General features: G+C 44.6%; 1 protein-coding gene across 1 annotated transcript in view; it reads left to right on the top strand.

Annotated features, from left to right (window-relative positions):
• Positions 1-23,467, top strand: part of MAN1A2 (mannosidase alpha class 1A member 2) — a 288,333-nt gene that overhangs the window by 195,814 nt on the left and 69,052 nt on the right. Inside the window, exons 7-8 of the mRNA XM_039529767.1 lie at positions 3,943-4,066; positions 4,474-4,567. Coding sequence (XP_039385701.1) covers positions 3,943-4,066; positions 4,474-4,567 — 218 coding nt within the window. The remainder of the gene's footprint in view (positions 1-3,942; positions 4,067-4,473; positions 4,568-23,467) is intronic.

Here is a 23,467-nt window from a genome sequence, read left to right as displayed (position 1 = left end):
CCCTAATAAATGAGCATACCCCAAAGTAATGGGCAAATCGGGTAACACTCTCCCCAAACACTCATTAGATCTGGTAGCTCCGCATTGCTCCAAGCAGGAGATCATGTGTTGCACTTGATGGCCACTTGATGGCCACTGGGGTGGATGAGATGTGGGCTCTGCACGCCAAGCAAACAGAAAGGAGAATTTCAAAATTCCTGGGGCTTTAAAGGGGGAGGGGCCCTGGAAGGTTGTTTACCTGGTGTCAGGGCAGCAGAGTTGAAACTGCTTACCAGAGTGATCAGGATGGGCATTGTGGGATACCTTCCGGAGACCAATAATAGCACAAAAATCAAGCATGGTGTCTACACTGGCACTATGGAGCTAAAACTTTTGTGTAAAAAGCCTTATGACTCCCGTCGAGGTGTTTTTACTGCAGCACTGCAACTGAGGAGTTTCGTCACAAAAAATGACTTTGCAGTGCATACACCTCCACTGTGTAGACAAGCCCTTATAGTATCTAGAGACATAACACATATAGATAAGATGTTAAGATTGAAAACATTGCCAGTCTCCTCACTCTCATGTGACTCAAACCCTCTCTCACACACATGCGGGTGCGCTTGCATGTTGTTGGGCAGACAACTGCTGTCTTTTCAGTAGTTTTAATCTGTTATCATGTAAACTATGGAAGTGGGAGCACTTCAGCACCTTTAGCTGGACACAGAAACTTTTAACATTAGATATCCCAGTGTATTGTGATAATAATGCAAATCTTTAGACCCACATAAGAAAAGACCAGCAGATTACATTATTTTTTGGCAACTGGCAAATTCATAAAAAATCTGGCCAGGCTGATGAAATACCAGCCAGAGGATAATCCTAATAGGACAGATTTCAGAGTAGCAGCTGTGTTAGTCTGTATCTGCAAAAAGAACAGGAATACTTGTGGCACCTTAGAGACTAACAAATTTATTTGAGCATAAGCTTTTGTAGGCTACAGCCCACTTCATCGGATGCGTGTAGTGGAAAATACAGTAGGAAGATATATATATATACACAGAGAACATGAAACAATGGGTGTTACCATACACATTATAAGGAGAGTGATCAGTCAAGGTGAGCTATTATCAGCAGGAGAGAAAAAGAACTGTTTGTAGTGGTAATGAAAATGGCCCATTTCCAGTAATTGACAAGGAGATGTAAGGAACTGTAGGGGGAGCGGGGGAATAAGCATGGGGGAAATAGTTTTACTTTGTGTAATGGCCCATCCACTCCCGGTCTTTTATTCAAGCCTAGTTTGATAGTGTCCAATTTGCAAATTAATACCAATTCAGCAATCTCTCGTTGGAGTCTGTTTTTGAAGTTGTGGTTTTTTTTGTAATATTGTGACTTTTAGGTCTGTAATCGAGTGGCCAGGGAGATTGAAGTGTTCTCCAGCTGGTTTTTGAATGTTATAATTCTTGACTTCTGACAGTATCTTCAGGGTGGCACTGGGCCATGGGGCACATACATGCATGAGAGTGTGCCTGCTGTCGCCCTTGGGCCCTTTAAGAATGGGGATTGCCAGGTTTTGTAGTTTCCAGACAGGGCACATGATAGTAAAGGGTCCACTGTTTAACAAAAACCCCTGAAGGAAGACCCTCTGTAGGGACCAAGCAGGAGGCCTAGGGCAGTGGCTTTTAAACTTTCCAGACTACTGTACCTCTTTCAGGAGTCTGATTTGTCTTGCATACCCCCAAGTTTCAACTCACTTAAAAACTACTTGCTTACACCATCAGACATCAAAATACAAAGTGACACAGCACACTGTTACTGAAAAATTGCTGACTTTCTCATTTTTACCATCGAATTATAAAATAAATCAATTGGAATATGAATATTGTACTTACATTTCAGTGTATAGTATATAGAACAGTACAAACAAGTCACTGTCTGTATGAAATGTTTGTTTGTCCTGACTTCCCTGGCGCTTTTTATGTAGCCTTTCCTAACTTGTGGAAAGCAGAACAGGGTTCTGATACTCAATGTTTTGTGTTGTTTTGAGACTTGTAGATTCTGTTTATTAATAAAACCAGCCCTGAGGAAAGAGACTTGGAATTAATCTTGAGAGTTTGGGCTCTATTTTGACTACCCTGGCTGGTGAATCTGCTCATTGGCTTAAAAGCCAGTGTTAAATTCCTAGAGGTGACTTGTTCTGTTGCCTCACGGTGAAGCCATGGCATTGTCATTCACTTGCATTTCAAACTAGGTTCCTCATCCTTTTAACCCAGGGGTAGGCAACCTATGGCACGGTTGCCGAAGTTGGCACGCGAGCTGATTTTCAGTGGCACTCACACCGCCCGGGTCCTGGCCACCAGTCTGGGGGGCTCTGCATTTTAATTTAATTTTAAATGAAGCTTCTTAAACATTTTAAAAGCCTTATTTACTTTACATACAACAATAGTTTAGTTATATATTATAGACTTATAGAAAGAGACCTTCTAAAAATGTTAAAATGTATTACTGGCATGTGAAACCTTAAATTAGAGTGAATTTATGAAGATTCGGCACAGCACTTCTGAAAGGTTGCCGACCCCTGTTTTAACCAGTCTACATGTGCAGAACTAATCTGGCATTTTTGGAGCTCAGGAAAACTGGTATCAATAATATAGCTGTAACCCAAACAAATACAAGGATTACTACTTTTGTGTATTGCTTTAAAACCATGTGAGAGAATAGATATAGAAAATTATGCATCCAAGTGATGTGTCTGCTTAAACAACATTAAACGGCATCTAGAAATGTTTCTATTTCACTGTCATACTGTAATTTATGGGGTTAGGTAGGTTAGTGAAAATTGGCAGCCTTTGTATTATGTTGAATTTGACTCCAATTTTGTTGATTTGAAAAGTATTAAGAAGAAAATAGGGCATGAAACACTTCATTTTTCCTTGTTATGATTAGCTGTGCCAAAACATTGAGGCACAGGCCATGATGTCTATGTACACAGTATTTATTGAGATAAAATAATTGCTTCCTTGTCCGTAGTTATGGGATACAAATCCTGCTCCTTGATTCCTGCTTTCTCTCTCATATTTCTTCTCTTTTTTTAATATGATGTTTCTTTTAAAAATGAAATGTGACAACAGCAAATTCCTAATTGGCTTTTGGCTCACTAGTGACATCCAGCTCAAATCCAACTTCAGTGGTGGTTTTTGAATGAGAAATAATTGGCAGGAAGGATTATTGTTTAACTTTACAAATTAAAAGGCCCAATCCTCCAAAATGCTGAGTGCTCTCAAATCATATTAAATCAGTGATAGTTGAGGGATCTTATGATTTTATAGGTGAGATCCAGAGATCTGATTTTGTGGGAAGCTTTTAAGATGCGCTTTGATCTTGTCTACACTTGCCATAGCATGTAGGCTACATGTAGCTACACGCTGCAGTGAAAAGCAGGCTGCATACACACTTCTAGTGTGTAGCTGCACGTGAAAGTCTCTGGTAGTAGGGAAGCAATAGGGATTGCTGACTTTCCCCACTGCCTCCCCGCTGCTGCAGCCTTTACTTGCTGCCTTCCCCCTGCCAGAGCCTTATCCACTGCTGGAACCTTTCCCCATCACCATCTTCCTCCTTCCAGAGCTTTTTGCCACTGCTGCAGCCTTTCACAGCACCCAGGACACTACACTCCTAAAAATAGCAGCGTAGACATGGGAAGGACTGCTTGGGCATATAGAGAACTGCTTAATTATGAAGGTTTTTTGAACTATCAGGTTGTGAAGCCTATTTTTTAAAGAAATCACTTGTCATTCTAGATATAGGCTAATATCAACTTGCTGTATGTAGCTCTTCTAATAGGCAATCTAATGTGATGTGATTACTACACACACTGTCTGAATATTGACGGTATCCTTTCACTGACCAGCTGTTTGTTCTTTCCTTCCCCCTCTCATGCTTCACTTTACATTTGTTGCAACTCAGTGGTGTGGGTCGAAACTGGGGCTGGGCTTCTGCAGGCAGCAGCATCCTGGCTGAATTTGGTACTCTGCACATGGAATTTGTCCACCTCAGCTACCTGACTGGGGACCCTGTCTACTACAACAAGGTTAGTTTTGTGCTGAGAGTTCACTGTTATAAGAAGACTCAGAGTTGTGTACTGTGAATCTGATGAGCAATGAGAGAGCCTGATCGATTTACAATAATGTTTTTTGGTAACAGAACAATTATTTCATTCTTTGCATTTATATTACCAAAATACATAGCTCTCCAAAGCAGAAAATTATGAAGACAAGATCTTTTTTATTTTTTGTACAGATATTTAGAAATGATGCTCATGACATATGTCTACGTGAGTAGCCATTGAAAGGAAATGCCCATCTAGAAAAAGCCTGCAAGAAGCCTGTTTCATCAAATTATGAAAAATTGCTGTTGAAGAAGAGAGTCCAGATTTAAACAAATGTTGAAGGTAGATGAAAATTATTTTTGGTCATCCTGACTTTTGCTTTAATTTAGGTCATGCACATTCGGAAGTTACTTCAAAAAATGGACCGTCCTAATGGGCTTTATCCAAATTATTTGAACCCAAGGACTGGGCGCTGGGGTCAGCGTGAGTATTTTTATTATATTTTTTTAGTAATTAAAGTTTATCTTATACACTCAGAATAATGAATAGGAAAATTACTTTGAATGTAAGAGAGAGAGACTCTAAAATTGAGGAGTATAGAGAATACACAGCATCATTTGTATTTGAAGTGCAAAAGGGTTTCCAAGACTTTAAGATATTTAATGGAATTATCTTTTATTTATTACCTTTCATAGTGATCAATTGGCTGTCTTGATCAAGTCTTACAGTACATTTCCCCAAAGGCACTTCTCATATTACTTCGTGTCTCTGCCTCACGTATGTTGATCAGCAAAGTCTTCAGTAATAGTTATCAGGTTGGAAATTGTTTCTTTGATTTTCTTTGACCTCCTCAAAAGTGGGAAGAACTGTTTCACATTTCTGTGAGCCAGCTGGCAAATAGATGTCATAGTTTGTGGGAGTACTAATTAGAAGTAATTATAACTGTTATATCCTTAGGGGCAACAGTTTTAGGAAGAAATCACTGGAGACATAGAGAGCTGGAAACCTTGAAACAGCCATTTATTGCCACACACAGAACTAACCAAAAACCAGCCAAAACTGGCTGGGCTATCCCCTAATAATCTAACTCAGTTGCCATAGCAACAAAAATTCTATTACCACGACAACCAAATACACAACATATTCCTCCCCCCTTAATAAGAATGTCCCCTAAATAAAACAAACACTAAACTAGAGAAGGAGGGTAGACTGCCTCCATTCCTGGCTGAACCCCAGGGATTATTTTGCCCTGTAACCGTGGGTTCGCCCTAGCTAAAGATCCAGCCGACGAGGAGGCCTTTTGTCTTTAGGTGGATTATGGCAGACTTCTAGTGTTGGTGCACCCGAAAGTGTCTTGGGCACGGGCCTGACAATGGGCTCAGGGTTTGTAGGGCAAATGGGTGAGGATGGGGCATCAGCTCATGCCGGGCAGAGGGGTATCTCTGCCACTGGCAGTAATGGAGGGGAAAAGTCAGGAACAGGTGACTCTTGATTCGGTGTCTCGCTGGAAGTGGTGAAGTCACGCAACTCAACTGAAGATGTGTCCTGAGGACTGGTATGACCTGGCAACAGCTGATCTACATGTCGCCGCCAGGTGAGATCCTCTGCAGTCCGGACTGTGTAGGAAACAGGTACCCATTTGAGCGATAACAGTGGCAGGGACCCATTTAGCTCCAGAAGTATAATTCCAAGCCAAAACCAGCTGTCCCGGGCTAAAGGTTCAGTCTTTTGCTCTGGGTGCACACCTGATGACTTGATCTTGCTGCTGATGTTGCACAATTTGTCAGGGTTCAGAAGGTTTCAGCAGATCAAAGCAAGTGCGCAGTTGTCGTCCCATCATTAGAAAGGCCGGGGATGCCTGGGTCATAGCATGAGGTGTGTTTCTGTAGGAAAGTAAGAAGGTATCCAGACGCTTTTGAATGGAGTGTTGTCCCCTTGCTGATTTCAAAGCTTGTTTCATTGTCTGCACGAATCTTTCAGCTAATCCATTAGTGGATGGATGATATAGTGCTGAAGTGATGTGGTGTATCCCATTTGCCTTCATAAACTTTTGAAACTCCTGAGAGACGAACTGCGGTCCGTTGTCGCTCACAAGTTGTTCTGGCAGACCAAAACGACTAAAGTGTCCTCGTAGTTTTTGGATAGCACTCTCTGCAGTAGTGGACTGCATTATAGAGACTTCTGGCCATTTAGAATGGGCTTCTACCACCACCAAGAACATGCTTCCTTCAAGGGGGCCAGCGAAGTCAACGTGAGTACATTGCCACGGGTTTTCAGGCCAGTCCCATGGGTGTAGGGGTGCCTACTGGGGTGCATTCCTCACACCCTGACATGACATACAATCTCTTGCCTTCTCTTCAATAGCACTATCCAATCCAGGCCACCAAAAATAGCTTCATGCAATTTCTTTCATGCACACTATTCCACAGTGACCGGAATGGAGCTGTTCTAACATCTGTGATCTCAGTGGTGGTGGGTTCGTTGAGATGTTCCATGCATCACCAGGTCCATAACTTGGGACAATACTGGGTCAATTCGAGTTGCCTTCTTTACCTGAGTAGAGGTGATGGGTGTATTCTCTACCTGTTCAAAGTAAAAGATTTCCTTCTGGGCAATATCTTGATGTTTGACTGGCAAAGGCAGCCTTGAGAGACCATCCGCATTGCCGTGCAGAGTGGATTTCTGATATTTGATTTCATATATGTGTGCAGAAAGCAACAATGCCCAACATTGCATATGACTAGCTGCTAATGGAGGAATGCCTGTGCGGGGTCCAAAAATTGAAGTCAGGGGTCGATGGTCTGTGAGAAGAGTAAACTTCCGTCTGAACAGGTACTGATGAAACTTCGAATTCCGAAAACGATTCCCAATTCCTCACGTTCAATTTCAGCATAGTTAGTTTCTGCTTTGCTTAGAGTGCGTGAAGCAAAAGCAATAGGTCTCTCTTCTCCAGAAGGCATAATGTGTGACACAGCTGCTCCCACTCCATAAGGGGATGCATCGCAGGCCAACTGTAGGGGTAAGGATGGATCAAAGTGCGTCAGAACTTCAGAATTTAGCAATGCATCTTTTGCTTTGTTAAATGTAACATCACAGGCTTCAGTCCACTTCCAGGCCTTGTTCTGCCCAAGGAGTTCATGAAGTGGTTTTAGCAGTGTAGCTAATTGTGAGATGAACTTTCCATAATAGTTCAATAGTCCTAGAAACGAACGAAGCTAACATTTTGAGGAGTGGGAGCCTCCACAATAGCCTTAACTTTGGCAGGGGCCTTACGAAGACCTGTAGCATCAATGATGTGTCCCAAATATTCAACAGAGGGCTGGAAGAATTCACACTTGTCTTTGCAGACTTGCAGTCCATACTCTTCCAGTCTTTGTAGGGTAGCCTCTAAATTCTTTAGGTGAGCCTCCTCATTCCTTCCAGTGACCAGGATGTCATCCAGATAGCACTGGACTCCTGGCAAGCCACACAAGATCTGGTCCATAGCCCTCTGGAACAGGGCGTGAGCAGATGTTATTCCAAAGGGTAGGTGACAGTATTGATAAAGCCCCTTATACATCACAATAGTCAACAGCTATTGGGACTTTTCATCAACGTGCATCTGTAAATACGCTTGACTCAGATCAATCCTACTGAACTTTTGTCCCCCAGCCAGGCCTGCGAAGAGGTCATTGATGCGGGGAAGCGGGTATTGCTCTGCACACAATACTGGGTTAACAGTGACTTTAAAATCACCACAAATCCGGAGGGAGCCATCTTTTTTCACTATTGGAATGATAGGAGTTGTCCATAGGCTATGGGTAACTGGTATTAGGACTCCATTTGTGACCAGATGCTCCAGGTCCGCTTCAACCTTCGGCCTGATGGCATATGGCACGGTTCTGGCTTTCAGATATTTTGGTTGATTGTCAGGTTTAATGTTCAATGTCACAGTGATTCACTTCATACTTCCCAGATCCTCTCCAAAAACAGCAGCATGTTTTCTTAGTATAGTGGTCAGATCGGTTTCTTCTTTAGTCATCCGGTGCACGTCTGCCCAATTCAGCTGGATCTTCCTAAGCCAAGACCTACCCATTAAGGCTGGGTAATTACCTCTCACCACAAACAATGGAAATTTAGCAGCCTGTCCCTTGAGCTCCACCTTAACATCAGTAGTGCCCAACATGGGCACAGCTTCTCCCATATATGTCTTCAGCACTGTTTTTGTTGCTTTAAGCGGAAGATGCTGTAGCTTTTCTTTATACACAGTCTCTGAGACCAGTGAAACAGCTGCCTGGTGTCCAGTTCCATGCATATAGGTTTGCCGTCCAACAATGGGGTTACCCAGTATTCATGTGAGCCCACTGCCAAAGAGAAAACGTGGAGTGGCTCTTCTTCTTGTGTTGAGGTATCTCCTTGGTCATCCTGGGTCTGCTCTAGGGTATGCAGATTTCCCTTTTTGGTTGGCCAGACAACAGACCTTTTTCTTTTGTTTACAGGCACACACAATGTGTCCCTTTTTGCCACAGTGTCGACACACCAGGTCCTTACACTAGCATTCTGATGCATGGTGACCCGGCTTACCACAGCGGTAACATTCCTGATTCCCCTTGGTTTTGTGGGTAGGTTCTTGTGACACCTTATGCACCCTAGGGGATGCACCGATGGATTGCGCCTCCTTTGTAGCTAGTTCCATGGAGACTGCAATATCAATGGCCTTCTGTAAGGTAAGCTGAGCCTCTGTCAATAGGCGCTTCCGTATAGCTTCACTGTGCAGGCCACACACTAACCTGTCACGTAGGACATCATTTAACATCTTCGTAAATTCACAGTGTTCTGCAAGCTTTCTCAAAGTTGCTACAACTGTTTCGTCTTCTTTCTGGTCTCTTTTGTGGAACCTATAACTTTCAGCAACTACCAGTGGTTTTGGAGAAAAATGGGACCCCAGGATTTCCACAATGTCACTGTAAGATTTAGTCTCTGTAGTAAGCTGTGTAGCAGGGAGTAGGTCTTAGCCCCTACAACACTTAAGAATATTGGCACCTTCTTCTCTTCTGTAATGTCATTTGCAATAACAAAATGCTCAGTATACACATGCCATTGCACTATAGTCTCCTCAAAAGGTTCCAGTGGCCCTGCAAGTGTAGCCATGATTTTAGTTTCAGTTTGCACACTCAGTGCAAACAAGCCAGTTCTCACCCCCTTCCAGCAGCAAAAAAGGTTTTTGTGGGTTTTTTTTTTGTACCTTAACTTCTACTTCCTTCTGTTGCTGGGGCAGCACAGAGATCCCATCCTCATTGCCACATTGTTATATCCTTGGGGCAACAGTTTTAGGAAGAAATCACTGGAGACACAGAGAGCTGTAAACCTTGAAACAGCCATTTATTGCCACATACTGAACTAACCAAAAACCAGCCAGAACTGGCTGGGCCATCCCCTAATAATCTAACTCAGTTGCCATAGCAACACAAGATTCTATTACCACGACAACCCAATACACAACAATAACTCAACTGTATGCAGGGCCATCCCTAGAGGGTGCAGGGCCTGGGGTGGAAGTTACGAATCCATCGCTTCCAGGACCGACCCGTCACTTCTGGGACCAATCGCACAGGCCTGTGGGACCCCCCCAAAGAATGGGGCCAGGAGCGGTTGCCCTGATTCGCTGTACCCTAAGGATGGTTCTGATTGTATGGGATTGGTGGTGGACTATAGGACCGTTCACCTTTAGCTTGCAGATTGGCAGTGACTAAAATTTTTAGCCATCTGGTTTTTGTTCAGTGGCCTATGTGAAGTGACTTGGTATCAGTCTGGTTTCTAATTTAGAGATGTATGCATCATAAAAAACATCCTCACAAACGACACTAAAATTGGACCCCTTGATGGCAATGCAAGCAGAGAGCCCAAGCATTGACTAGGGCCTGGTCTACACTAGGCGTTTAAATCGGTTTTACGAGCGTAAAACCGATTTAACGCCACAACCGTCCACACTAGGAGACACCTTATATCGATTTTAATGGCTCTTTAAATCGGTTTCTGTACTCCTGCCCGACGAGAGGAGTAGCGCTAATATCGGTATTAACATATCGGAATAGGGTTAGTGTGGCCGCAATCGACGGTATTGGCCTCCGGGAGCTATCCCACAGTGCACCACTGACCGCTCTGGACAGCATTCTCAACTCGGATGCACTGGCCAGGTAGACAGGAAAAGCCCCGCGAACTTTTGAAATTCATTTCCTGCTTCGACAGCGTGGAGAGCTCATCATCACAGGTGACCACGCACAGCTCATCAGCACAGTTAACAATGCAGTCTCCTGAGAATCGAAAAAGAGCCCCAGCATGGACCGCTCGGGAGGTACTGGATCTGATCGCTATATGGGGAGAGGATTCAGTGCTAACAGAACTGCGTTCCAAAAGACGAAATGAAAAAGTATTTGAAAGAATTTCTAAGGCTATGACTGCTAAAGGCCACAGCAGGGACTCCGTGCAGTGCAGAGTGAAAGTTAAGGAGCTCAGACAAGCCTACCAGAAAACCAAAGAAGCAAATGGAAGGTCCGGGGCAGGTCGAAAAACATGCCGCTTCTATGATGAGCTGCATGCAATTTTAGGGGGCTGCGCCACAAGTACCCCACCCCTGACCGTGGATTCCGAGGTGGGGGTTGTAATCTCTGCCATGTCTGAGGATTATGCAGACGGGGAAGATGAAGAGGAAGAAGAAGAGGAAGACCTCGCAGAGAGCACACAGCACTCCGTGACCCCAGCAGCCAGGAGCTTTTATCACCCTGACGGAATTACCCTGCTCCCAGCCCTCACAAGCAACTATTGCAGAGAATGACGCCCTGGAAGGGAGCTCTGGTGAGTGTACCTTTGCAAATAGCAAACAGTGTTTTTTAAGCAAGCCTTTTTTAATGATTGATTTGCCCTGAGGACTTGGGATGCATTCGCAGACAGTATAGTTACTTAGAAAAGTTTGTTAACATGTCCGGGGATTGAGAGGAAATCCTCCAGGGACATCTCGATGAAGCGCTCCTGTAGGTACTCCAGAAGCCTTTGCAGAAGGTTTCTGGGCAAGGCATCCTTGTTCCGCCCACCATGGTAGGACACTTTACCATGCCATGCATGTAGCAAGTAATCAGGTATAATTGCGTGTCAAAGCATCGCAGCGTATGGTCCCGGTGACTGCTGGCATTCAAGAAGCATCCGCTCTTTATCTTGTTCTGTTATCCTCAGCAAAGTGATATCGTTCAGGATAACCTGGTTAAAAATCAGGAATTTAAGTAAGGGGGGTGGCCATTTTTCTACTGGGTTCGTGGAATGCAGCAGCTTAAAAACACTTTCCTGCACGTAGCGGCGGGGAGGAGGGGTGAAATGCCGATGATCTTTTCTGTTTGGTCACCGGCGAGGCGATCTTCCCCAAGCTACCGGACAAGCAGTGGGTGGGGGGGAGGGGGAAGGTTGTTGATTAGCAGGGAGCTAGCGTGGTATTAGCCATGCGTTGGGGGGGGAGGGGTAAATCACTGAGACAGTGGCTTACCATGGCCGCATGCAAGCTGAATCCTGATGCCTGGACCTGTGTCTGTGAGATCTGTAACCCCAGAGATGCAAGCAGTCACTATTAAGATGAAAATGCGACCTTGTAGGGAAATCACATGTGCTATGTAAGGTGAATAGTGCTTTTCACTGTGAAAGAGTATAACCATTGTTCTGTAAAATGTATCTTTCTAAATATTTATCTCCCTCATGCAGCTGCAAATTTTTCAACCGTCCCTCCTCCTTCCCAAAGGCTAGCACAGATAAGGCGGAGGAAAAAGAAGACGCGAGATGAGATGTTCTCGGATATTATGGAAGTTACACGCAATGAAAGAGCTCATCTGAATGAGTGGAAGGACGTGGTTTCAAATTACAGGAAAGAGGCCAGTGAACGTGAGGACAGGAGGGATGAACGTGAGGACAGGAGGACAACCGAGATGAGAGGTGGCGGCAGGAAGACCGGCAGGAAAATCAGCGGTGGCGGCAGGAAGATCAGCGGTGGCGGGATGCAACTCTGGGGCTGCTGCGTGATCAAACTGACATGCTCCGGCGTCTTGTGGAGCTTCAGGAACGGCAGCAGGATCACAGAGTGCCGCTGCAGCCCCTGTATAACCACCCTCCCCCCTCACCATGTTCCTTAGCCTCCTCACCCAGACGTGGAAGAACGCGTGGGGAGGCTCTGCACCCGCCCACTCCACCCCGTGGACAGCCCAACCAGAAGGATGCCGTTACTCTGAATTTTTTTAATGGCCTTCTCCATCCCTCCTTTCCTCCTCCCAAAGCACACCCTTACTTCTCTCCTCTTTTTATAATTAAAAAATAAAGAATTCATGCTTTTAAAATGAGAGTGACTTTATTTGCATAAGTAAGCTGTACTCTAAGGGGGAGGGGGAGTTGCTTACAGGGACTGAGTCAATCAAGGGGGTTGGGTGTTCATCAACAAACACAGCAGTCACACTGTACCCTGGCCATTGATGAAGCTCGTTTTCAAAGCTTCTCTGATGCGCACCGCTTCCTGGTGTGCTCTTCTAATCTCCCTGGTGTCTGGCTGCGCGTAATCAGCGGCCAGGTGATTTGCCTCAGCCTCCCACCCCGCCATAAAGGTCTCCCCCTTACTCTCACAGAGATTGTGGAGAATACAGCAAGCAGCAATAACATAGGGGACATTGGTTTGGCTGAGGTCTGAGCGAGTCAGTAATGTGCGCCAGCGAGCCTTTAAACGGCCAAATGCACATTCCACCACCATTCTGCACTTGCTCAGCCTGTAATTGAACAGATCCTGACCACTGTCCAGGCTGCCTGTGTATGGCTTCATGAGCCATGGCATCAAGGGGTAGGCTGGGTCCCCCAGGATAACGACAGGCATTTCAACATCCCCAACTGTTATTTTCTGGTCTGGGAAGTAAGTCCCTTGCTGCAGCCGTTTAAACAGAGTAGTGCTTCTGAATACGCGAGCGTCATGAACCCTCCCTGGCCATCCCGCGTGGATGTTTGTGAAACGTCCCTTGTGATCCACCAGTGCTTGCAGCACCATTGAAAAGTACCCTTCCGGTTTACGTACTGGGTGCCCTGGTGCTGCGGTGCCAAGATAGGGATATGGGTTCCATCTATCGCCCCCCCACAGTTAGGGAATCCCATTGCAGCAAAGCCATCCACTATGGCCTGCACGTTTCCCAGAGTCACAACCTTTCGTAGCAGCAGCTTAGTGATTGCTTTGGCTACTTGCATCACAGCAGCCCCCACAGTAGATTTTCCAACTCCAAATTGATTCCCGACTGACCGGTAGCTGTCTGGCGTTGCAAGCTTCCACAGGGCTATCGCCACTCGCTTCTCTACTGTGAGGGCTGCTCTCATCTTGGTATTATGGCGTTTCAGGGCAGGGGCAAGCAAGTCACAAAGTTCCATGAAAGTGCCCTTACGCATGCGAAAGTTTCGCAGCCACTGGGAATCGTCCCACACCTGCAACACAATGCGGTCCCACCAGTCAGTGCTTGTTTCCGGGCCCAAAATCGGCGTTCAATGGATAGAATCTGCCCCATTACCATCAGGATCTCCACAGCGCCGGGCCCGCGGTTTGAGATAATTCTGTGTCCACGTCCTCATCACTGTCATCGCCGCGCTGCCGTATCCGCCTCTTACTCGCCTCGGTTCGAAGGTCCTGGTTCAGCATATACTGCACGAGAGTGCGCGAGGTGTTTAAAACATCCACGATTGCGGTATGGAGCTGAGCAGGGTCCATGCTTGCTGTGCTATGGCGTCTGCACGGTTCACCAAGCAAAAAGGGCGCGAAACGGTTGTCTGCCGCTGTCAGGGAGGGAGGGAGGGGTGAGGCTGTACCCAGAACCACCCGCGAAAATGATTTTTGCCCCATCAGGCACTGGGATCTCAACCCGGAAATGCCAAGGGGCGGGGGAGGCTGCGGGAACTATGGGATAGCTACGGAGTAGCTACCCACAGTGCAACGCTCCAGAAATCGACGCTAGCCTCGGACCGTGGACGCACACCACCGATTTAATGTGTTTAGTGTGGCCACGCACACTCGATTTTATAAAATCTGTTTTACAAAACCGGTTTATGCAAATTCGGAATAGTCCCGTAGTGTAGACGTACCCTAGGTCATAGAGACATATATGATTCCTTGAATTGATTCTTCCAGGACAGAGTTGAAGCCATTACTGCTGCTATGGTATTGTATTTGTTCTGTGGACAAAGAGTTATTTTGCTCCAAGGCTTGTCAATCCAGTGTTTTTCATTTTAAAAAAAAACAACAAAAAATCTGACCAACCTCTCTTGTCATTAAAGAATGAATTCTTGTCCCATTTGAAGTCAGTGGCAGATTTCAGTAGGGCCAAGGTTTAGCACTAAATGCCTAGAGGAATTTCCCCAGAGCTTGTAAATGGAGAATTTGCTTCTATTTTTTTGTCCAACATGAGAACTCAAATGCAGTTGTCACTTAGACAGAATATGAAGGGATTTGTCTAAAGTGGTAAGATTAAATTCCACTGTAAGTGACGCCAATACATTTTGAAAGTCAGACTAGATTATCACCCCATGGTCCTTTCTGACCTTGGACTCTACAGTATTAATCTAAGAAGTAAAAAATAGTAACTTTTGAAAAAAGGAGCATGATTAGTGGACTAGTTTGTTTCAGCAAAGATTAGTTGTTTTTTAACCGTATGGCAAAAGCAAAGAGTGGGGAAAATATTACTCAAAGGAAAAAATTACAGTTTTGTTTCAAAATAAGACTTTTCGTTCTTGTTTACATTTTGAAGCCTTCTGCTTCTGCTTCTGCTGGTGCTGTTTTGCCAAAAAGTTGCATCATTTGGCACATACACAGGATTCTGTTTTTTTATCGCTTTTCAAAATTAACAGTCCCCAGGGAATGGAAATAATGCTATTAAGAGAGAATAAATATGATGGGCAGTGGATCATTTTTATCTTCACTGCTGAGGAAGTGGGGTGGGGACTCAAAGCACAGTGTCTTATGTGTTCTGAGGAAGGACGGACTTGTGAATAAAGCTCACAACAGAGTCCAAGACTTAGGTTCTTAGGATAAAAGGAAATATTACTTTATATAATATGTAATTAACCTGGGTAGCTCACTGCCATCAAGCTATTATTAAGCTACTTATGGTTGCTACAGGGCATGCTACTTCCCCTCTCTACATGCTCACAAAGAACCAATTTTAAAAGCAAGAAAATGCTACATTAAAGGGGTGGGGGGGGGTCTTCCTCACACATTCCCACTACATGTCAATTTATTCCACTGTCAGTGAGACACTTCAGCCCATCCTGGAGATGTACTTTCCACTTCCAAGTCACACGCAGTGTACTCCCCATATTCATCTGACTTGCACAGCAATGGAAAACTGTAACTCCAAACCTCAACTACCTTAGAATGGATACATGGAATACCTAGATTTCAGTTTATTGGAGGAGTTATGAAATCTTCTTAGGGGAAATATGAGTTTGAAGTTAAGGTTTTGTATTGCATCATGAGTCAGATGAATATCCTGTTTCTAGATGTTAACTTATGATTACAGTCCTGAGAGACTCACCCCATCTCCAGAACCTATCTGACTCACAGTAGCTTTGTCATCATTTAGCTCTTTGGGGAGCATCTGAATATGGCTGTCAAGGTGACAGCAGTCCTCAGGAGGAGGGAGAATTAGTAGAGGAACACTTAGATGTTCCCCCCTCACCCTCTATTCATTTTCACCAGATGAAGCTATCACTCCAGGGTTGACCTCTCCCCCACCCTACAGAGGACTTCAGTTTTTCAGGCAGTCACTTCTTGAGGAGTACAGGAGGAGTTTGTGCAAGATAACTCGCACACCCTCCTTGATATTTTACAGACACCTGTCCCAAAAGAAGTTGCCCTTTGTATCAGTGAAGCCTTTCTGGAGTCAGCGAAAACCCTCTGGCAGACCCCAGCCTCTATACCTCCTATGACCAAGCGAATGGACAGGTGATATCAAGTCCCTCAACAAGATTTTGACTGTTTCTTTAACCAGCCTGTTTCTTATTCCTTGGTGGTCACAGCCAGTCTCATCAGTCCTGTCCTAAAGCCACTCCCAAGGATATGAAATTTAAGAGGCTAGATTTATACAGCCAAAATATTTATTCCACCACCTCTCTTCAAATGAGAACTGCTAATAATCAGGCTCTCTTGTCAAAATGTAATTTTATTTTTTTCTGTATTTCTAAATTAGCTGACAAGTTGCTAGAAGAATTTGAGGATCAGGTTTTGGCTTTGGTTTCTGAGAGATGCCTTATGGCTCAAATATCCCTTCAAGTAGCAGTAGATACTACTGATATGGCCTCAAATTCTATATGCATTGCAATTTCCGCGAGGTGTTCTTCCTGGCTGCAGGCTGCTGGTGTTCCAAAGGAGCTGCAGAATACAATAGAAGATTTACCCTATAAGGAGTCTAAACCATTCTCTACCAAAACGGACAATGCCATGCAGACACTGAAGGACTCCCATGCAATGTGTCATTTGCTAGGAGTTTACAAAAAGGAAACGGTTTAAGCCACAATCTTACTCCAGACCCTATGTCCAACGGAGATTATAGTATGCTACCAAGAGAATATCAAGACCTCCTTGAGGTCGCCACCTGTCTTTGTTGATGGGAGGCCCTTCTTACCAGCGGGTGCTCAGCACAGTAGGGGAGGGGATATGTTACCCAATTTAGCTCCCTCCTTTTTCCCAGCCCACCTTCCCTGTCTCTTTTCAGGGACTCTCAAGACTCTATTACTTCAAGTAGTACCGTCTCTTCTGGAATTGGGAGCAATGCAAGAAGTTCCTTACCAACATAAAGGGAAAGATTTCTATTCCCAGTACTTCCTGGTCCCACAGAAATTTGGTGGTCTTCATCCTATTCTATATCTAAGGATATTGGAAGTATTTCATCGAGAAAATCAAGTTCAGAATGGTCACCATTCCATTATCCCTTCCCCAGAGATTCATATGCTGCCCTCGGGACACGTATTTCCATGTGGCAATTCATCCCTGCCACAGGCAGTACCTTTGATTCATAGCAGGCAACAACCATTACCAGTATACCATGCTTCCTTCAGGCTGTCAGCTCCAAGGGTCTTCACCAAATGCATGGCAGTGGCAGCAGCCCACCACCAGCTGGACATTCAAATATTTCCTTACCTGGATGATTGGGTAGTTTATGGAACATCAAGTGACCAGGTCCAAAACAGCATCCTAATAACCAGACTGCTGTTTTTTCCATCTGGGCCTGAAATTAAATTTGGACAAATCACAATTACAACCAATGGAGTGCATAACCTTCATAGGAGTGGACCTTGATGCCATGACCACCATGGCTTACCTTCCAAAGGAAAGGTTTCAATCTATGACCTTTCTTTCAGAAAGCTTCAAATCCAACCCAATGACATTGGTGCATACCTGCCTGCAGCTATTGGGCCACATGGCCTTGTGCACATATGTAACTTTGCATGCCAAACTTCACCTTCACTGTTTTCAGGCCTATCTCGATTCAGTGTATCGTCCCTTCCAGGAACCCTGTGGACATGCAGATTTGCCTACTTGTGCGAGTGCTTCAGTTTCTGGATTGGTGGTTAGACACCTTAAATGAGTGTAAAGAAGCTTCCTTTCCTTCACCAGAACTGACTATGTGTCTGGTGACAGATGCATCTTCCAAAGGCTGGGAAGGGCCCATCTCAGTCAACTCTAGGCACAAGCCCTTGGTCATCTGAGGACGTTTTGCTCCACATAAATGTGCTGGAGCTCTGAGCTGTTCTTTGAGCCTGTGCAATGTGTATGTTCACCTCAAGAACCAGGTGAAACAAGTTCTTATGGCCAATGCCCCTGCCATGTTTTATCTAAACAAGCAAGGATGTGCAAGATTGTCTCAGCTATTCCAGAAAGCTATCCTTCTCTGGAATCTATACATATATCACAATGTCTCCCTGACGGCCTTCCAGAAGTGAGAAACACACTTGCAGATTGCCTCAGAAGGATTTTCTTAGACCAACATGAGTGGTCAATCAGGAAAGACATTCTCCTTCAGATTTTCCACCACTGTGGATACCCAGTAATAGACTTATTAGTGACCAACCTGAACAACCAGTGAACAAGATTTTGCTCCAGAGTGGGCCACAGCTTAGACTACGTCACAGATGCTTTCCTCTCCCATGGTCTAGTCATCTTCTGTATGCCTTCCCTCCAATTCCTTTCATTCTGAGGATATTCAGGAAACTGAAAAGAGACAAAGCAACATTAATCCACAGAAGTGTTGGATTATCTGTTGCACCTGAAATCCTCAGGCCTTTCAGTTTGTGAGTCCACCTGGCTCTCATTTCTGTGCTACATCTGCTAGTAGATGGGTTTTCCATTTTCTCTCATGCTCTGGTTTTTGAAAGGGCTACTCAATGTTTACCCTCCTGTGTTTGATCATGTAACTGTATGGGATCTCAGTCTAGTCCTCTCCAAACTCATAGGACCCCCCCTTGACCCTATGGCTACAACCTCACTACCTTTGTTGTCTATGAAAACAACATTTCTGGTAGCAATTGCTTCCACAAGGAGGATTTCAGAACTTCACACTCTCTTGACTGATCCTCCTTCCATAGTCTTCCATAAAGACAAGGCTTCCCTTAGGCCACACCCTAAGTTTATGCCTAAAATAGTGTCAGCTTTCCATTTCAACCAAACTAATTCATTTGCCAGTGTTTTCCCCAAAGCCCCATTCTTCTAAAGCTGAAGGAAAACTTCATACCGTGGACATTCATAGAGATTTGGAGTTCTACCTAGACCACTCTAGATCCTTCAGGACTTCTCCCAGGCTTTATGTAGCCTGCACCGAGAGAGTTAAAGGGCAATCACTGTCAGCAAATCTCACATTGGATTCTGACTGCATTAAGCTCTACTACAATCTTGCTAAAGTCTCTCATCAACTGAGAATAATGACTCACTTCCCCAAGGCTCAGTCCACTTCATCAGCCTTTCTGAGCTATGTTCCAAGAGCTGATATCTGCAAGTCAGAGATGTGGTCGTTTGTGTATACTTTTCCCATCACACAAGTCTCTCATGATGATGCCAACTCTGGCAAGTTGGTGTTACAGTCTCTGTTGAGATGATCCTCCTGTAAGGGAACTGCTGATGTGTCACCTGCAGTGTAACGCATACGTGCACAAATCACTCGAGGAAGGAAAGACTGTTACTTAGCTGTACAGTAACTGTTATGCTTCAAAATGTGTTGTGCAGGTGTGAAGGAATGGAGAGAGAAGCAGCAGACATGCCCCATTATTCTCTTGTCCGAGAGCATTAGGAGAGTAGGGGTGTATGAGCTGCTTAGTGGTACTGCTGCCAAAGTCTCTGACTTCAGTGCATTGGCGCATATACCCATAAACATGCCAATGCAACTCGAAGGACAACAACTACTGTATATATAAAAGTAACTGTTTTTCCTGAAATCAAGCATCACCCTCAAAGATGTAACACTAGTATTTATGGGGACTGGATGCTCAGGGCATTGCGAATGAGCCACAGAGTCATTCACCAATAGGTAATGGCTAGAATCCTGCCTACCTCAGCAGGGATTAAAACATGTTCCCATCTCCTGATCCCTGTGTGACAAGAGTTCTAGTTCCAGGTCCCACATCACAAACTCACCACCATGCTTTGAACTAGAGTGCAATCTGTTCAGAGCAGGGGAGAGGGAAGAAGTGAGGGTGCTTGGGGGAGAGGGTGCAACTGGGTGGGGAAGACATGGGGGCGGGAAGAGGTGGGGGGAAGAAGCAGGGTGGGGGTAGGGTCTTGGGGGAAGGGGTGGGGTGGAGTGGGGTGGGGCCTGGTCAGAGCCGGGGGGAAGCACCTCCTGGCAAATTGGCGCCGAGTTTCTAATGTTCTGGGCCCCACACCCTCCTAGGGACAGCCCTGATTAGTACCATAGCAAACACAGCATTAAAAATCCTTTTAACTTTTTTATTGAAGAAACAGAAAAGAAGAACAAACTGTAAGAGCATCTGAAATGTAAATTATTTAATATAGCTTTCATTTTAACATTTTTTGTTCCCTTTCCCTATAGTTGGAGAGAGTTTTAGAAGGAAGGAACCCCTTGTTTGACAGTATTTTAGATGGTGTTAAAGATGATAATAACTGTCCTTTTTAGAAAAAGAGCAGAAATTAGTTAAGGTGGAGCTGTTGCTGTCTGCTGCTGTTAAAGTCCTTTCATCCCAGGTGATGTTTGGGATTCAGCTGGAGCTAAATGGCAGTGTCATCTGGGTCCCTCTCTTTGGCCCTGTCTGGTCAGGACTTTTCTCAAGATCAAGATAATGAAGGTTTGGGGTCTTAGGGAACAGTGAGCAAGGCAGCCATGATAGTGAAGCTCACTTCTGTAAGTTCTTTTTGTCTGTTCTTTTTTTATTGTTGTTGTTCTTTCGCACTTTCCTCCCCAAATCTCTTCTTTTAAGGATCCCAAAGGGAGAGATGGGCGGAATAGCCCATCCCCGCATTCTTTGTCCACCAATTAGACCTAATATCTGATATATCAACTTTGGCTTATTAACTTCTGGCTCCACATCTCCTGATTTTAACAAACATAATTTTATCATAGTCCTTGAATCATATCAACTTGGCCTTTTTGTTTAGACTGATTTAGTTATTCTCTCTCCTTTCATATCTTTTTCCATCAATATTTGTTGTTAGAGATAATTTTAACATTTTATGACCTTTTATGTACTTTTTACGGGTAAGTTTACAATGTAGGTAAATGAATAGGCCCAATTGTCACAATGGTGACCTTCCTTTTCATTCTTGTGAGTCCTTTCAGGTTTGTGCTGAAGCATGTTGACCGGTCACAGCATGAGTGTGAAAAGCTTGCACTGATTTTGCCTCTTGCAAGATTCAATATCAAAGCCTATTTTTATGACAGTTTTCATCAGAGCTAAATTCATTTTAAGAAAAAAATTGAAAAGCTGCTTTGAAAAAAGTGTTTGTTTAATATGTCATGTAAGCCCTCTCTTTCTTCCTCCCCTTCCCCTTCGAATTACATCTTATAAAATCAGTTACACTTAATTCAGTGACATTCTGTGCACTTGTGCTTTTCAGGTAGTTGATGGCATTTGTGCTAATACAGCATGTTCAAGGTCCATTATTAATGCATATCTTTACATGTACTACCGTTTACAAACTGTTGCCAATAGTTAACTGTATATATAGCTGCCTTCAAAGAAAGGGCTACACTTAGGCCTGGTCTATACTACAAAGTTAGGTCAATGTAAGTCAGCTTACATCAACCTATTTATGCATGTGTCTACACTCAAGTTCGTCTCTCAATGACATAAGTGCCCCGTTACAACAGCGCAGTAACACCAGCTCCCTGAATGGTGATGAGCCCGGTCAACATAGTGTAATTGATTCAGTGCAAGTGTAGATATTGCATGACCTGTGTCAACCCTGAAAGTCTTCCAGCAGCTATTCCACAATGCCTGACACTGACCGCTCTGGTCACAATTGTGACCTCCACTATCCAGGGGTCACGGAGACCAGAAGCCACCCCTCCTTCCTTTAAAATACTTACATACGTTTGAAGTGACTTTTCCTGTTTTTCCTAGCTTGGTGAGCACATCTAGCAGTTCTCCCTTGTTGCATGCAACTGCCCCTCCAACCATGCCAGCTGCATGCTGCCGATGTGCTCCAGTCTGGAATAGACAGAAGGTATTGGATCTCCTGGGCATGTGGGGAGAAGAGGCTGTGCAGACTCAGCTGCAGAGCACCTGTAGAAACATGGAATCTTCAAGCAGGTTGTACAGGGAATGCAGGAGAAGTGGAATGGCAGGGATCAGCAACAGTGCTGCATGAAAGTGAAGGGGCTGCAGCAGGTATACCAAAAGGCCGGAGACCAATAGTCGAACCAGTGCCAAGCCATCATATACAGAGTTTACAGTTTGGTTCAAATGCTCTCAGACCCTCCAATATAAAAAATTTTCCAGCATCCCTGGGCAGACATTTTCTTGGAGATCCTGCAAGCCAGTGCTGCATTGGACTATGAACGGAGGGCCTGGAGGGTGAATATTTCAGATAGCCTGGAGAGGGCTAGAGTGAACAGGAGAAAGGCCCACGTGTCTCAGCAGGAAAAGGAGAGGGGGATGTATCAGGACATAAATGGGGCTCTCCAGCAGCAAACACAGAGACTGCAGACTCTGGTTCAACAAGCCTGGGCTCACCTCCCAGTCAATGGAAAACTCCATTTTAGCACTACCCTACACCCCTCCAATATTCAACATGGCATCAAGGCCACATTTGTATCCCTACCACTCCTTTCCAGAGAACAGTAAAAACAATCGTAGCTTCACATACACTGTCTTGTAAGAGCCACGGTTGGTGTATATATAGCCAAAATGGACTGAAATGGACATGAGTGTTCTTTTCCGCTTGTTAAGTTCTATTCAATTATTTCAGAAGTTTTTATTGTATTTGTTTTTTAATTGCACAGAGGATTTTTGCACCCATTTTGGTATGCAAAAAAATCAATTTGGGGGGGAAATAATTTATCTTTATTACTTCACAACATATGCAGCAGAGTACCTAGTGCTACTGAAAGCACCCACTACTTGTTATTGTACAAGGTGACAGAACTCATAGGATCAGTGACAAACTTCAGCACTTCAAAATTAATAGGTGTATTAACAGAGTTGTATTCATAGATGTACACCAAGCCCCACACAATTCCTAGTAGTACACAAAACTTCAGGGTCAAGTAGAGCACAGCCCACCATGCCACATTACTGTGGCTGACTGATGAAGTGCTATTTCAAGGCCTCTCTCAACCACCTAGCTCTGTGCTGAGCTTTTCTAATAGCCCTTGTGTCTGGCTGTTCATACTCAGCAAATAGATGCTATTTCTCTGCCCTCCATCCTGTCAGCAGTTCCCCGCCCCCCCTTGCCTCACAGATGTTATGCAGGACACAGCATGCAGGTATTGCCATTGGGGTATTTTTCTCAATGAGATCTAGCTTTGTGAGTAAACACGGCCAGCATCCCTTCAGACTACCAAAAGCACATTCAACTGTCATTCTGTGCCTGCTGAGCCAGTTAATGAATCTTTCATTGGTGCTGTTGAGGTGGCTTGTATACAGCTTCATGAGCCAGGAGAGCGAAGGGTAGGCTGGGTCCCCCAGGATTACTGTTGGCATTTCAACACTGCCAATGGCAGTGCTGCTGGCAGTTTTCTGAACAGTAGCTGTGTTCTTAAAGATGTGAGTGCCATGCACTTTTCCTGACCAGCTAACTTTGAAGTCAGTGAAGCATCCCAAGGGATCCACCATCTCTTGCATAACCATAGAAAAGTAGCCCTTTCTGTTGATATACTCTGTGGCAAGGTGGTCTGATGCCAA

Source organism: Mauremys reevesii, linkage group 1, assembly GCF_016161935.1.
Source record: "Mauremys reevesii isolate NIE-2019 linkage group 1, ASM1616193v1, whole genome shotgun sequence".
NCBI lineage: Eukaryota > Metazoa > Chordata > Testudines > Geoemydidae > Mauremys > Mauremys reevesii.
Note: the sequence above shows the minus strand (reverse complement) of the source record. Positions and strands in the feature narration are given on the sequence as shown.